The sequence below is a fragment of the Varanus komodoensis genome, unplaced genomic scaffold (assembly GCF_004798865.1).
Source record: "Varanus komodoensis strain SLA01 unplaced genomic scaffold, ASM479886v1 scaffold76, whole genome shotgun sequence".
Classification (NCBI taxonomy): Eukaryota; Metazoa; Chordata; class Lepidosauria; order Squamata; family Varanidae; genus Varanus; species Varanus komodoensis.
This window is the reverse complement of record NW_025336429.1, coordinates 3155738-3172140: the sequence shown is the minus strand read 5'-3', so window position 1 is coordinate 3172140 and position 16403 is coordinate 3155738. Positions and strand designations below refer to the sequence as shown.

Sequence of the window (16403 nt, the reverse complement as noted above, 5' to 3'; positions counted from 1 at the left end):
AACGGGCTGCCTGGGGCGGGGAAAGGGGTCCTCCGGGGGGGGGGGCGGCAGCAGGAGCGCTGGGCACTGGTGGGAGCCCCTCCCGCTGCGCACACCGAGGCCGCCTGCTTCCGCCCTCCCCAAAGGGTCCGAGGCATTTCCCTCCCTCTCCGAGGCCCAAGCAGCCTCGGAAACATGCAAAAACCATCCAGGATCCTACATTCCCCCCAACAGAGGGGGAAAACCGTGGAGCTTTCCATAACGATGATGGGCTAATGCCGGGGAAATCTGAGTTTCAGTCTCTGCTCAGCCACGAGCCCCACCGAGTCCGTTCCAAGAAGTCACATCTGCTGAAACAGCCTACCTCACAGGATTGTTGTGAGATAAAAGGGGGTGGGAGCCAGCAGCTGCGGCCTGAGCTCTTTGGGGGAAGGATACCCACGTTCCGCAAATCAGGGGTGGGCAGCCTGTGATGTGGGACTCCAACCCCCATCAGTCCCAGCCAGAACAGTCAACAACCAGGGACTGTGGAGCCTGTGGTCTAACGACATCCAGGGAACCAGCCATCCGATGGTGGCGAGTTCTCCAAGTGGGTGATGCACGCCCACAGGAGCTTTCAGGCTGGAGGGCAGGGCAGGGGCATGGAGCTGAGGACCTACGGGACGCATCAGTCCCTCCGTGGGCCCCATGCAGCCCCCCAGACCTCTCCAGCTGGCCCTGCCTTCTTCCTGGGGCCCCACCTTGGATGGGTCATTCATGGTTACAATGCTATATGATTTTGGTCATCCAGCCCTTCTGAGATTCCAATGTCAGCAGGTCCACCTGCTTTCCCAGGCTGTTTGCCTTTCTCCAAACCACAGAACATTCGATCATTTCCCTGGCAGGTGTGCAGTTATCTTCCCATCTCAGAAGTTGCAATACCTCATATCAAGCATAGAAAGACTGTTCACTTCACTGTGCTATCAGAAGGAGCTTTAAGCCACAATATGCTGTTATTGTTTGCATTTTAGCCATGTCCCCTTTGCTCTCAAACTGCCCCCCCCACATGAAACCTGGTGCACACCTGAATTCAGTCCTCCCTCTCCAGTTTTGCAATGGTTTCTAAGCCCATTTGCAAAGTAAACTGGAGAATTGCCATGAAATTTAAGGCAAGTCAAATTTAAGACAAATGGGCTTAGAAACCATTTGCAAATTTTTCCGCTAGAGCTGTCCAAACCTTGACTAGCAATTCACCAATACAGTTTTTTATGCACCACAAGGAATAGTGAGGTATATTAGCAGCAGACAAAGACCCTGGAGATCCAGTTTCAAATCCACATATGCCATCCCTTCTTTGAGTCACATTTGACAGCTGCTGGATGTAGCCAACGAGGAAAATAAACTTACCTGTACCCAGGTCAGAATTTGAAAAGATAAGCCAGGAGGCAGTTGTTTTGATGCCAGATGTCCTAAAAAGCATTGGCCAAGATAACCATGTACAAAAGTAACTGAATGTTTTCTGCTGTGATGTTTTCTATTACTAATTATTGCAAAAAGCTAAATGTATAAATTTTGCTGTGTGTAAGGACTGCAGCATCTGGTGCTGACAGGAGCTGGGCTCACTCTATATTGTTAGCGTGCACCTAAAAGAGTCTTTTTTATATAAAATTTCTTGCTGGTATTGCCTGCCTCTCTCCCAGTCATACAATGAACCAGGGGACTTTTTGCTGTCCTCAGCAGAAGCAACCATCGGAAAAAAATTCCAAGCAGTCAGAGCTGCTCCACAAGGGAAGAGATGGTCCCAGAAAGTGACGGATTCGCCTCTGCTGGACATCCATAATCAGCTGTTGGGCTACCACCTTTCAGAGAAGCTGGAGTCCAAAGCCTTCCTTGTAGGGATTGGCCTAGATGACCTCAAAGAAACTTCCAAGGCGAAGATTTGCCATTAAAAGTATTTTTTAGCCCTGATTCGAGTTCAGGATTGTCCCACCAGAATATCTCAAAGCCACAAACCTTTTGAAATACTTTCTGCCACATCTTGCACTGTTCTGACAGAAACAGAGGAGAGTAGGATGAAAAAAGCTGTTCTTTGCATAAAGACCTTCTGGTTCATTTCCAAGAAGCAAAGGTATCTCAGACAAAAGAGCAGAAAAAACACAAGTCTCTAATGCATTAAAGAAAAGCTGGGTACCTGATGTACAGGGTATTATACTATTCAAAGTGGCTTGCTTGCCAAGGTTTGTGGAGCAGCCATGCTGAGAAATCACCTTTCTTTTCCACAAACACAGCGTTTCTTTTCCTCTTGAAATTTCCTCCCTGGGAACAAACAGCCACCCAGCCAAAGAGGTTTCCTTTACTGATAGGGCAGGAGGGTTCCCGAACCAGGGTCATGAGTGGCTCCCTGGCCATTTCTGGTGGCCAAAAGCCACTGCGGCCAGTTAGTGGTGAAATTTGGGGGCAAAATGAGGCAACGGGAAGCATGGACCTTTTCAAGTAGAAGCACCTTTCTGGCGTGGTGGAAAATTCAGTGCTGGAGCAGCATGGTGCCACCCTTCTTGGTTGTCTTTATTTTTTATTTCTTTAGTGTATTTCTGAGACTCCCCTCCACTCAGTGAGCACTCCAGACAATTTACAATTACAGTGTAAAACACAATAAAGACAATTGTTCCAAGCAAGCCAAAACATACAACAAAGTAGGGAAGACGCGCCAATGAAAAAGTGACGTCCATCACTTTAAAGGTTGCTGGCACAATGGTTTTTAACCATCTAATGCAACAGTCTCAACATGGCATCTCAGTCACCCAATTTTTTAATTTTCACATTTTTAAAATATAAATACATGGCTGTCTATGAAATGCATACAATTTTGTAGCAATTATTCACAGCTTCAACAAAAGTGATCCACTTATTCAAATTAAGCATCCATTTGAAGTTGGCGTCTATACACCACCTGTTCACAAGCTGAAAACATTGTTAGCTCCCCAATCGAGTACATGATTGGAAGTTTTATAAAGTCCGCCTTTACTTGTCAAAGTGGCACGAAGAATCCATTTCCCCTTCCATCTTTCAATTTCCAGAAGACAGGTAAATAATTTATAAGAGCAGGTAAATTCGTCAGTATTAAAGTCTGTTCCAATACAAAATTTAGCAGCTTTCTCTGCGAAAGAAGCGACTCCTGCATATTGCTAAATCATACGTTCAAAAGAAGCTTTAGCTGTATTGCATTGCCAGCGATTAGCTAAGTTAGATAGTCCCTTATTAAATGTCCAACAAAGGTGGAACACACTCTTGTTTAAAAAGACACAGCCTATGTTCCACAAGGGAAAAGGCTGATGCCAAAGTAGCAACTCCCTTAGGCATCTATGGTGTTGAAACAGCAGTTTCCCAAATAGGGACCCCCAGTCTTAAGTAAACACTGAACAAACCAACTTAGCCTTCCTAAGAAGGGAATCCCACAACTGGGCCTGCTACTACAGAAACATCCTAACTCAAATCCCCATCAACCGCACCTTTCTAGGAACTAAAATACATTACTTTCCCCCTAAAACTTCCCTAAATGTTTTTAAAAAATTCAAGCGCCTTGTTCTGCTGCAGGGGCAGACCACAGTAAGCAAGTTGAGAAAACCAAGCAAGCCACGCAGTCGTGCGCGCCATTTTTGACCACCTTGGGTTGCAGATGGCCACACCAACCCACACAACTCTTTGTGGCTTCCCTCCATTCTAAAAGTTGCAAATGCACCTCCTAAGACTTAGTTACTGGCAGTAAGAGCTTTAAGTTAAAACTGGAGGATATTTCTGCCCTCTCCACTCCTGGAATCTGTCCGTTAATGACTTCCCTGAATTCAGAGGGAATTCAGCACTAGAGTTGGCATTCAGCACCCCTTGCTGACACGGTTTGTCCCCGCATGACTCATTTCGTGCTTAGTCAGAATTGTGCTATTGCTGAAGCTCTTCCCACAAGTCGTGCACCGATACGGCTTCTCTCCTGCATGCATCCGCTCATGGAGAATAAGCTGGGGCCGCAGGCTGAAGGCCTCGGTGCAGTAAGCGCATTTATACGCTTTCTCCCTGGCGTGGAGCGTTTTGTGATGGATGAGGCCTTGGCGAGAGCGGAACCGTTTCCCGCACAGCAGACACGTGTACGGCTTTTCCCCCGTGTGCGCCATCAGGTGGGCGAGGAGGACGGACTTGCGGCTGAAGCTTTTCCCGCAAGCTGTGCACCGGTAAGGCTTTTCCCCCGTGTGCGTCCTCTCGTGCCGCGTAAGGTCCGAAATCTGAACGAAGGTCTTGCCGCACGCAGAGCACTTGAACGGCTTCTCCCCGGTGTGGATCAGCTGATGGCGCATGAGGTGGTGCTTGCGGCTGAAATTCTTGCCGCATTCGGCACAGTGAAAGGGCATCTCCCTGACGTGGATTCTCCTGTGCGTCCCTGGATACCCCCTGTACCGCCTCACCTCTGGACCTTCCGGTGGGTTATACTCTTTGTGCTCGCTCACTTGGCTGCAGCCTGCGGCAAATGCATATCGGGGTAAATCCACCAAGCAGCCTTCCGTTAGCTCGAGTCTACATGCCAATATTTTCTCTCTCTCATTTCTGACACCCAGATCTTCCAGAGGTCATGAAAATACACACCATTACACAAAAAAGGGCACGTATCTAAACTTGCTCTCCTTCCTTCCACAGCCTTCCTCATCACTCTCCAGCTGAGTTAAAATTCTGTCAATCTATTTATTCTCTTTCTTTCCTAAGGACGCCAAGGCGAGGGCGAAACTTGCTTGGGCCTGCATTTAGCAACTGTATGAAAAAGAAAAACTCTCAGCTGAGAGAGGCTTGCCTGGTGCTGACTGATTAATGAAGCTGATGGGTGGGAGGTTTAGGACAGATAAAAGGAAGGCCTTCTTCACCCAGTGTGTGGTTAAACTGTGGAACTGGCTGCCACAGGAAGTGGTGTTGGCTGCCAATCTGGGTGGCTTTGAAGGCGGACTGGACGGATTCATAGAGGAGGAGGGGGCTCTCCGTGGCTACTAGCCCTGCTGGCCACATGCTCCTTCCTTCAGCAGGGGCGGCTCACCTGCACACACCTGTTGCTGAGGAGCTGGGCAGGTCTCGCCCCCATCTGCTGGAGGGGGTCTTCCTGTGGGAACCTGGTTTGCCACCGTGTGTTCACAATGCTGGACTAGATGGAATGAAAGGTTCAGAATCTAGCAGGAAACTGGCCAGAAGGGCACCATGCGTGTGATCGGCAAGAACATCCTCTGCTGAGTCCGATTGCCATCTTGTCCTTCCTGGCAGGTTTCCTGTGCCTTGTACAGAAAAGTGGAAAGGGAGACCTTTTTGTCGACTCCAAAGAGGTCATCCCAGGACACTGATGGGTGGGAAATTTAGGACAGATAAAAGGAAGGCCTTCTTCACCCAGTGTGTGGTTAAACTATGGAACTGGCTGCCACAGGAAGTGGTGATGGCTGCCAATCTGGGTGGCTTTGAAGGGGGACTGGACAGATTCATGGAGGAGGAGGGGGCTCTCCGTGGCTACTAGCCCTGCTGGCCAAGTGTGCCCTCCTTCACCAGGGGCGGCCTGCCTGCACACGCCAGTTGCTGAGGAGCTGGGCAGAAGGGGGTCCTGCACCCCTCCTGCTGGAGGGATCCTGGGGGCAGCTGGTTTGCCACCGTGTGTACTGAGCGCTGGACTGGATGGCCCCCTGGTCTGACCCAGCAGGGCTGTTCTCGTGTTCTTATAGGCCATCTTCTGGGCACCAGGTTAGGGCTAGCTGCCTCCCCCAGTCATTTCAGGGCAAAATATGGCATTTAGGTGAACTGTTTTCAACAGGTCCGATTCACAGAGAGATTGTTTGTATGTATGTATTATTTAGGATATTTCTAGCCCATCTTTTACATTGTTATTTATTTTATATTGTTAATTTTATATTGTTATTTTTGTATTTCAATGTATTGTATTGTGTTGTAAGCCGCCCCGAGGCTTCGGCAAGGGGCGGCACAGAAATGTTTTAATAAATAAATAATAAATCCATCACTTTAGTCTCTGGACGGCTCACAATTGCTTTACCCATCATATTGTTTTCAACCTGGTATATATTGAGAACATCATATGCAGTATGTTATCGGACTGGTACTCTGTGTTTTTGTGCAATGCCAAGAACCGCTCAGAGAGTTTTGTCTACTGGGTGGTATAGATAAGAAACAATAATAATAAAGGTGGCCAAATTCATAAGCATGTCAGAGGAGCGTTATGGATGGCACCCAAGGCCCACCTACTATGATTTTACAAGGGTTCTTCAATGAGGGTTCTTCAAAAAGTATCCGCACTTTTTAAAATATTTATTAAAATTTTCAAAAACATCACTTTTCTACACAGTCACCTTCCTTTGCGATGCGCTTTTCCCAGCGTCGTACCAACTTTTTAATGCCATTGGCAAAAAAATATAAAAGTGCGGAAAATTTTGAAGACCCCTTGTATTTATACCCCATTTTTCTTTGCCTTGCAAGTAATCCAGGGCCGCTCCCAATGCTCTCTTCCTCTCTAGTTTATCCCCACAACAAGAACTCTATGAGGCAGGCTACGCTGAGAGTCCATGACTGGTCCAAAGCCACCCAGTGAAGTGGGTTAGGGTTATCAAAGGACTGGAGCGCAGATTTCCCGAATCCCAGCCCAATGCCTCTAACAAGCCAACATCGTGCCATCCAGATTCTTGTGAAAAGGTCCCAAATAAATAAACATACACTAGTTACTATTTATTTATTATGTTCACAGCCCACCATTCTCCACTGTGGAACTCAAGGTGGCTACATGGAGTTCCCTGGTGGTCTCCCCTCCAAGCGCAGTCCAGTCCTGGACCTGCTTAGCTTCAACATGTGGGATGTCTCACGCATCTGGATAAAGCTCGCTGGGTGACCTGTGCGAGTCACGGACTCTCAGATTAGCCTATCTCACAGGGATGTTGCGAAGATAAAATGAAGAGCCGTTTGAGAATTTTATAAGATGCCTCAGGTTTCTTGCAGGGAAAACATCAAGATAGAAATATAATTCTCCCCTTTTATTCTCCCGTCATTTTAATGTTTAACTGGTTTTAATTGTGATTTTATTGTGAATTGCCGGATGCTGTGCCATTTTGATCTGTGCTTGTTGCAAACTGTCCTGAGAGGCTAGTAATGGGATGGTTTATAAAAGCAATCAATCAATCAATAGCTGCAACTCCTGTGAGAGTTCACATTGGCACTGTGCTTCAAGAGCCGAAAGTTCTCCACATGCATCCTCACAATAAGCCTCAAAACCAGTATTATGATCTGCCCATACTGCAGGTGGGAAGACTGAGGCTGAGCTCATGGCAGAGGTAGGACTAGAATCGGGAGCTTCCTGATTTGCTTCTTCAAGACAACCGCCTATTCTCGCTGCTGCCTGCACAGTCTGGAGCTCCATGAACCCAGCTGGAGCTCCTTCTGCCCAAATGTCCAATTTAATCCCCGAAAAGCTCTGGGATCTGCATTTCCATTGTAAGTGGGGCTGAAGACAAAAGAGGACAGGGCCAGAGACAAAAGGGACAAGGCCAAAATAGATTTTAAAAACCCACATGTTTTAGCTTTAAAAAAGTCCCAAAGCTTTCTCTGCCACTAAGGAAGCATTCAAAGTGGCATTTCAACCTCGCGGAATGAGCAAAGAAAAACTTGGGGAATGAGGAAAGAGAAGTCTCCAAATGATCTGGGAAAAAAGGGAGTGACCTCTGGGGAACTCTGGGACCCCAAACTGGGAGCACAGGGAGGCCGTGCCAGGTCCACAGGACTGGGTTTCTGCCTCTCTGCTGCATCAGGCCATGGTGGCTAGTAGCCGCCCCCAGGACTATCTTCCACTGCAGCCTCGGCGAACTGGCCCCTGCCCAAAACGTTTGGCTGCTTGAGACGACACGGACGTCAGCACGGATGGCATCCTTCACTGCACCTGCAGGCTGGGAGATGCCAAGCACGGCACACAGGTGTGTCCTCCAACCCCCTTTTGCCACCCCCAGCATCTGCTGCCTGGACCACCTCACTCTGCCTAACACCAGGGCCGGTCCTGGCTCCTCTAAAGACATCCCAGTGGTGCCCAGATTCCCTTGGGTTTCACCACAGCCGGGTTCCCACAGAATGTTTCCGAGGAAAGCTGCACACCTCACCTGCAAGGGTTTGTGGGTAGATGGGGATTTCCACACCAGTGTTTCCACAAGGAAAGGTTTCCCGGTTGATCTCCTCCGGACAGGCTTCCCGCTGGTCCCCTAGTCTGGGCTCATTCCCAGAGACCACTTCTGGCACATGGTCCTGGGGAATGTTCTCTTCTGCTTTCCCCACAGATCTTCTGTGTGGACCCACCTCTGGGGCATATTTTCCCTCCTCACACCCCTCCGACCACCTTTTTGCTGCAAGGGGAAAAGAAGTGCAGGTTATTCTCCTGGGGAAGGGGAATCTAGAATTAAGGAAAGATGACAAAGAAATCCATTCAATTAATTTGCTTGGTACATTGATAGCCAGGTCGGCACGGCAGTGAACAGCTTGGTTAGGACTCAGGAAATGCAGGTTCTAATCCCTGCTTGGCCACAAAGCTCACGGGCTGGCTTTGGATCAGGCACAGACTCTGAGCCTAATCTACCTTGCAGGGCTGTTGTGAAGTTATAATGGAAAGGAGGGAGGCTGTGGGAACTGCCTTGTTTTCCTTGCAAGGGGGAAAAGTGGGGCACATCAAGGTAACAAATGCATAACTTCCTGTAGAAATAATTTACTCCTGGTGCTCTCTGGAGGCTGGATGGGATAAAAATAGAATAAAAAAGGGGAAACGCAAATGAATCGTAGAATCATACACTTGGATGTGGCCTATCAGCCCATCTGATCCAACCACATGCTCAAGGCAGGACTCAAGTATCCCCTCCAGATTCCAACCACGCCTGGCCTTGCTTAGCTTCCAAGATTAGGCAGGATCAGGCACTGCTCCCACTGAACCAGGCTCCCCTTGCGCTTGGCAATTCTGCTCAGGACCGCTGTTCCCACTGCTCTTCGCTGCGGGGGAACAGCACTCCGTTTCCCCTCTGACTACTGATGACCGATCAGCTGCACAGCGGGGAAAAGTGAGGGGAGCACCCCAGGTCTTCGCAGGGCACACTGAGCACAGCCAGCGGGGACACACAGCCCACGAGCTCCCCATAAATGGGGCCAGAAAGCAGCGTTCCATGTTCCAGAGGGAAGCTGGATAAAACCGATAAGGAGAACTGGTGCCTATGGCATAGTCTTTCCCTGCCACCCATTTTAAGAACTGCTCTGAGTGTTGTTGTGAATGCTTCTAGCACTCTGTTCAGCTACAGGGTTTAATTTAATCGGATGACAGTTTTATTCCTTGCTGCTGGTTTTAAGATGGGCATATTCTGCACTGTTTTCATTCTTTTGCTTGGTTTAATGTAAGGACAAGCCCATGGGAACATCCGCCAGTCTGAGACACTCTCCTGGGCACTGTCACAAAATGGTCGTTATGCAGATGGAAGCGCCAGCCCACACTCGGCTTCCATCTTCATTTTCTAGGATGCTTCTGAGCTGGGTGTGTAGCCCAGATGCATTCATGTGAAAGAAGAACTCTCAGAGGCCGAGGCAATCCCAGCTGCCGGTAGGAAATGTTTTAACAAGAAGAATGGAGAAGGCACGTCTGCAGGTTTCAAGAAATATGTCTGAATGTTGTCTACTAACACCTGCTTTCACATTTGCACTGTCAGAGAGAGAGAGAGGGAGAGAGGGAGAGAGGGAGGGGGGGGAGAGAGAGAGAGAGAGAGAGAGAGAGGTCAGCCCAGGCATTTTTGAGCACCTGAGCATGAACAAAATCCCTACCCAGCAGCTGAGGAGCCTGTTGTCTTTCCGGTCTGGTGTCTCCACTGAATGGGGTCCATCCGGTGTCAGACAGTGGCTGCTTGGCCTCGGAGTTGCTCACAGCCGCGTCAGCCCCCAGCGGAATCAGAACCTGAAACGGCAGTCGCAATTCTATTTAGCTGGATGAACCAGACAGGACCAAGAAGCTGAGTGCTTTGGGTGGGAAACTTGGAGTCCAAAATATCTGGCAGGCCACAACACCCATGGCTATTCCGGTTAGGGCTGGTGGGATTCTCGACCAAAACAACACGGGGCGCCCAGGAGCTGCCCAATCCTGTACCATACCAGTTATTCACACAGAGCATCTAGCTTGGTTGCCGTCTACAAACAGGAGCAGAAAGATTCCTCTTGCATGGGAGGGCAGGACCGGAATCAGTTAGGAGATGTTTCAGGGAATCAAATTTTGGACAAAAGTGAGTAGAGATTGGGAAGCATTATTATTGCTTGAACAAGGGGCTAGACAAGAAGTCCTCCAAAGATCCCCACCAAATGAACAGTTCAGTGTTTCTATGTATCTGGTGGAGGGATGGAATTACAGCAACGTGACTTTTATAGAAAATATGCTGGTGCTCAGATCAACAAGGAACAGTTTTTGCCTATTTGTGTGCCGCACGTTTAGTAAACAAACAGCAGAGAGCCTGGGATGCAGGTTCCTTGTCCCCCACGTGGCCATGAAGGTCACTGGGTGCCTTTGGGCCAGTCATGGACTCTCTGCCTAGCCTACCTCACAGGCATGTTGTGAGGATAAAATGGAGCAGGGACATAGAAACCTTGGGTTCCTTGCGTGTGGAAATGACAGGTGGGCTACGCTGGAAGCTAAGCAAAACAAAATGGTGTCCCTTTTGCAGGGTTAGAGCAGCTTAGCCACCTGTTTCCTCTAGGTATGTATGAGCATTGTTTGGCAGAGCAAAAAAACCGTATTAAGTGCTCTGCAGAGAACCCAGACAACTTGTCCCTCTGCAAAAACATCTTGGCTCATCCATTATAGCATTTTTAGGGACACTTAAAATAGAGGGAGACTTCTCTTCCCTGAAAGAGAACCTCTAATGCAAGGCTTCCCTCAGAGCACCAGCGACTCACCTGTGACTTCTGCCTCTCGGCCTCCTGCTGCCTCAGCAGGAAGTCCTCAGCCAGGGCCACCGCCTGGGAACAGGTCTCGGGCCCGACTTCCCTCACCCAGGTCTGGACCTCCAGAGGCAGGATGGTCAGCAGCTGCTCCAGAACCAGCAGCTCCAGGATCTGCTCCTTGCTGTGCTTCTCCACTTTGAGCCAGCGACAGCAACGTTCCCGCAGCTGGCTATACGCCCCCCGCGGCCCCGCGGCCTCCTGGTAGCAGAAATGCCGGAAGTGCTGCCGCTGCTTCTCCCGGCTCAGGGCATCTCCTCGCAAGATGGCCGCCTTCACCTTCCCATAATCCTCCCTGTCTTGGGCCTCCAGCCGGTGAAAGGCCCGCTCCGCTTCTCCGCTCAGGGCAGGCAGGAGCCGGGCCGCCCACTCTTCCTTGGGCCACCGGCAGGCCTCAGCCACCTGCTCGAAGGAGACCAGGAAGGCCTGAGCGTCTCCCCATGGCTTCGGCGGCTCTGGCAACTCCGTGGTTCCCAACCCAGAATGTGGAGACTCCAGAGTCTTCAGGAACTCCTGCAACTGGGCTTCCCACAGCTGATGAAACCCTTCTCCTGGTTCTTCTTTAATCTGGTTTCCCAGTGTCCTTTGCAGAAAACCTCTCCTATGTCCTCCAGGCAGGACTCGGGGGCTTTTCCCCACTGCCTCCAACTCTTCCCACACTTTGGCTCCTGGCGGGGCTTCCATTTTGTCATCAGCTACTCCTTTTGGTTGGTCCCACAGTAGCAATTTCTCTGGATCAGTAAGGGGGAATTAAAGGAGGCTGTGGTGTAGCAACTGGGCCTTTCCTGGGATTAAAAAAGGAGATAAAATAGAAATAAGAAATGCGTGCTGCTAAAAGCATTCCATTCCTTGGAGCCATTGTCTTTTAATGGACACCCCCCCACACACACACACTTCCAAACATCTCTTGGTCACAAGCACAGTTGCGAGCAGCCAAAACAGTTGGAGCAGCCAGTTGGACCAGCATGCAAACTCCTTTCCTGCCCCTACTGATTTAGTTAAGATTTTTGGAAAAGTAAATCTTTCTGGCACTGGAAAGATTTTGCAAAAATGAATCCTTTTGGCACTGGGAAGCTGCCATGCAAAGGGAAGTGCTGCCTTCCTGTATCACCTTCATTTGGGTTGCAAAGAGTATTTGGGCAGCACAGAAATACCTCTGACTTGCACTAAGTTCTGGGGCCAGTTACTTTTCTTTGAGTCTCACCAATTTGAATTTTGAGAAATGAGTATTTTGTGTGGATAAGCAAGACCAGGTGGGAGCACACACAACTCTCTTTCAAAAGGTTGGGCACCACTGGCCAACCTTAGTGGTTCGAGTCTGGAAGATCCCTGAGCACCATTCTGTTCTGATACTCAGTCCTGGCCACAGCATCCTTGACTTTTATACCAGGCTCCAGCTGGAATATTTTTGGAGCTTCAAGTAGAAACAAAATAGATCCCACAGGTTTGGGTTAGGGCCCCAATCCATCCTACCGATACAGTCCTCTGGGTTTTTAAAGATACAATCCTACACGTGTTTAGACACAAAAAGTCCAAAATTACTAGCATGCTGGCTGGAGCAAAATAGGAGTTGAGGGGCTTTTGCCATCTCGACATGTATAAGCTTACACCCAAAATCAGTTAGATGACTTGCTCATAGTTCTTGGCATTAATGGTTCACTGCAAGTCCACTGGGTAATCCCCTGTATCCCCAGCTCGGTGAGATCCTGGAGTCAATAAACTTATTGCAGAGCGTTAGGGGTGCTTCAAATGTCCTTGTGCATTGCTTCAGGGGTGCAAAGCACACAATTAACAATTAACATAAAACTGAGGCTGTCCTGCTTTGGGCCCCTCCTGAGAAGACCATCATGCGAGGGAAAGTCACAGGCAGGAGGAGGAAAGGGAGGCCAAAGAGGGGTTCACAAGGGCTGAGCGGGGCAGTCCATGTCGGGGTCACCACGAGACAACTTGAGGGCACTTCACGGTGGAAACTTGAGCATGAAACATCCTTTTGTTGTCGAAAGCAGTAAGTTCTTCTTAAAATTAGGGGGATAAAGAGGAGCTTCTGTATTCATGAAAGCGCCCAGCCAGACGCGCTGACAACGAAAGGTTTTTAGCACTGTTCATTCAGCTATTACCAAACCGTCTCTTTCCCTGGCCGGCTGCCAAGCTCTACCCAACCTCTTTCCAGCCAACCCTCGTTCCACGTGGAACCTCCCCAGCGCTGCGCCTTTGCACCCACAACCAGCTATTAATGAAGAATCAATCTATTAAAAAATACACCAAAAGGGAAGCCTGGAACAAGAATACGCAAGTGCTCAGTCAAGCATGGCTAGGCGTGAGATCAAAACCTACCGCCTCAAACCCAACAAATAATTATATAAACACACTATATATCTATATCTATATCTATATCTATATCTATATCTATATCTATATATCTTTCTTCCGAGGTTTGGAGCTTATACAAACCTACTTAAGAATAAGCCCCATTGAACCCTAGGTCGCTTGCTTTTGAGCAGGCAAGCCTGAAATTGTGTTTGAAAAGGCAGTTTTGCAAAAGTGCATCTTTCCTTTTCCAGGAGTAGAAACCAGGAGGAAGATTCCTAACTCTTGATTAAAAAAAAAACCCAGGGAATAAAATCCCCTTCCCCATTTTACATAGTATAAATTGCTTACCTTTATTTCTCCTCTAAGGGAAAGATACAACAATTCCGGTTCCGGGGCAAAAAAGGAGAAAGCTAAGGCCACGGCAACATTTCGGCATAAGCCCCCCAGCCACTCATTGCCCAGCACAAGACGGCCGTCACTTGGGAACCAACAGTGAAAAGAATGCGCAGCCCAGTCAACTTTTTCATCTCTTTGGCTAACATCTGGTTACTTAATTTGTTCTCGCAAAGATTCCTGGGAATTGTAGTTCAGGCGCCAAAGCGCAGCCCTTAAGGGAAGAATTAAAGAAATACACAAGTAAGCACGAAATATTGAAAGAGGTTCACATTTGACGTTTTAATATGACGCAGCAAATGTCTTTTTGTTTGCCCAGTTACCTTGGGGGGAAATTTGCATTTTTAAGGTATTTTATTGCAATTGTAATGCGTTTCTACGCAGGAGGCTGCAGACAACTCACTTACCTGGGAGTAAATCCCACTGAACTCATTGGTGCTTGTAGACACGCACATGGTAGACAGAGCGGAGCCGGCTAGAGCCAGGGGTCAGGCTTGATACCCCAGGAGACCCCTTCTGACTCGCTCTGTTTCTATGTGTTGTTTCTTTGTAGATCTGTAGTAGGCTGACTTTTTATTCTGAATTTATTGTGGCATTCTTTTATGGATTGTTTTTTATAGCATACATGTTTACCTGAATAACTTTATGGATACTTTTTATACAACCATATAGAATCCTTTGGATGAATATTTTAAATGTGTTTTGGAAAACAGAAGTATAATTTAAAAATATGCAAGCTTAGTGAAGACAAGCCTCCTGGTTTTTTCTCATCCATTTCCATTGGTGTCTTCGACTTCTGTCAGTTTTGATGCATTTTCTGGATTCAGTTGTGTACATAGTCGGGCATGAAACAGTCACAGACTCACCTACCTCACAATGTTGTTGTGGAGATAAAAAGAAGTGTAAGTCACTTTGGGTTCCTTGGAAGAGCAAGAAAGGTGGGGTATAAATATAATGTAACAATAACAACAGGCATTTTGGCCTATCTCTTGGAATGCTGCGTACACTACAATGCAATTTTCAGTATCTGCTCACATGTAAGTGCCATTGATTTCCATAGGACTTATTTCCAGGGAAATGTATATACAACTGTAGCTTTACACCATACGAGCCTAAACATGTTTCCTTGGATGTGAATTTCCCTTGCTCAATAAGATTTTCTTCTACAAACATATTTATTATTATTTTTATTATAACATTTCTATGCCGCCCCTTGCCGAAGCCTCGGGGCGGCTTACAACACAATAAAATACATTGAACATATCACGGCATATCAAAGAAATTGCACCCTTGCATTGACATTCCTCAGCAACTGGTCTGCAGAGATAGACTGCCTCAAACGCTGGAAGAAACAGGCAGCCTTCTCCTCCATAAATGTATTTAATCCTTTTTTCAAGCCACCCAAATGGGTGACCAACACTCCGCCCCACGGTAGTGAGGTCCAGTTGAACTCTGCACTGTGCAAACTTCTTCCTTTTCTCCCTCCAGATTCTCCCCACATTTAGGTCAGGGTGCAGAAACTCCAGCCGGGGGGGGGAGGGGGGCTGCAATCCCAGTTCTCCGCGAGTCCCCAAAGGCACAGTCCCTTCATGCCAACCATGTGGTGGATGGCCTGCTTATGCACCTTTCTTTCCCCCATCATAGATGTCACAGATGTACAGGCACAATCCCGTGTTGTCGACTGCGATGCATGCAAGCCTCCAAGCAAAATGGGTCCGTGCAATTTTTGGTCAAAAATGTGGAACACTCAGCTGAACATAATTTCACCACCACACGTTGTCAGTGTAAATCAGCCATCACGAAACAGGCAAACATGTTGAAAGAGTCTCCAAAACAACCTCAGAGAAGCTGAACGCAGCTTCTCGCAACAATCCAGCTGGGTGCAGTGATGCAGGTGGGCTTCTAGAACACTCACCTAGCAGGGGACGCCTGTACTCCGAGGGGCCCGCCCTGCAGAAGATATTTCCTGGGTTTTTTTGTGGCGGGGGCTCATATAGCAATAGGATGAGCATCATCCACGGGACGGGCCCACAATGTAGCAGGGGCCCTGCCCCATCCCACTTCATCTCCCCCTCCCTCCCTCTTTCTCCCTCTCCTCCTCTCCTTTCTTTCTTTATTTAAAGTTTTTATATGCCGTCCCCTTGCTACATAGCCTCGGGACGGCTCACAGAAATAAATAAAACAATTACAATTACAATGAAAACCTGGAAACACACTGGCTGCACAATTAAAATATATAAATATTAAACATTATTAAAATACTGTTTGAATAAAAAGGTCTTGGCCTGGCGCCGAAAAACAAATAACGATGGCGCCAGGCGGACCTCTCTGGGGAGCACATTCCACAGATGGGGCGCCACCGCAGAGAAGGCCCTCCTCCGGGTACTTTGCCTCCTAATAGCTTTCACAGAGGGTTCCCGGAGGAGAGCCTCTACTGCTGATCTCAAGGGGCGGGTGGGCAAATATGGACGCAGGTGTTCCTTCAGGTATCTGGGTCCCAAGCCGTTAAGGGCTTTATAGGTGATAACCAGCACCTTGAATTGGGCCTGGAGTTCAATGGGGAGCCAGTGAAGCTGATGGAGGACTGGAGTTATATGAGCACAATGCCCAGTCCCCGTCAGCAACCTGGCAGCTCTATTTTGCACCATCTGAAGTATCCGGACTGTCTTCAAGGGCAGCCCCACGTAGAGTGTGCTACAGAAATCCAACCAGGAAGTAACCAA

General features: G+C 48.3%; 1 protein-coding gene across 1 annotated transcript; it reads right to left on the bottom strand.

The window, feature by feature from the left end:
• Positions 1–2523: 2523 nt before the first annotated feature.
• On the bottom strand, positions 2524–13701 carry LOC123035078 (zinc finger protein 397-like). The gene is made up of 5 exons (XM_044452917.1): positions 13636–13701; positions 10933–11762; positions 9814–9943; positions 8124–8363; positions 2524–4465 (listed from the first exon to the last, which is right to left on the bottom strand). The coding sequence occupies exons 2-5, from the start codon at positions 11659–11661 to the stop codon at positions 3831–3833; spliced, it is 1734 nt and encodes a 577-aa protein (XP_044308852.1). The 5' UTR covers positions 11662–11762; positions 13636–13701; the 3' UTR covers positions 2524–3830.
• Positions 13702–16403: the final 2702 nt, after the last annotated feature.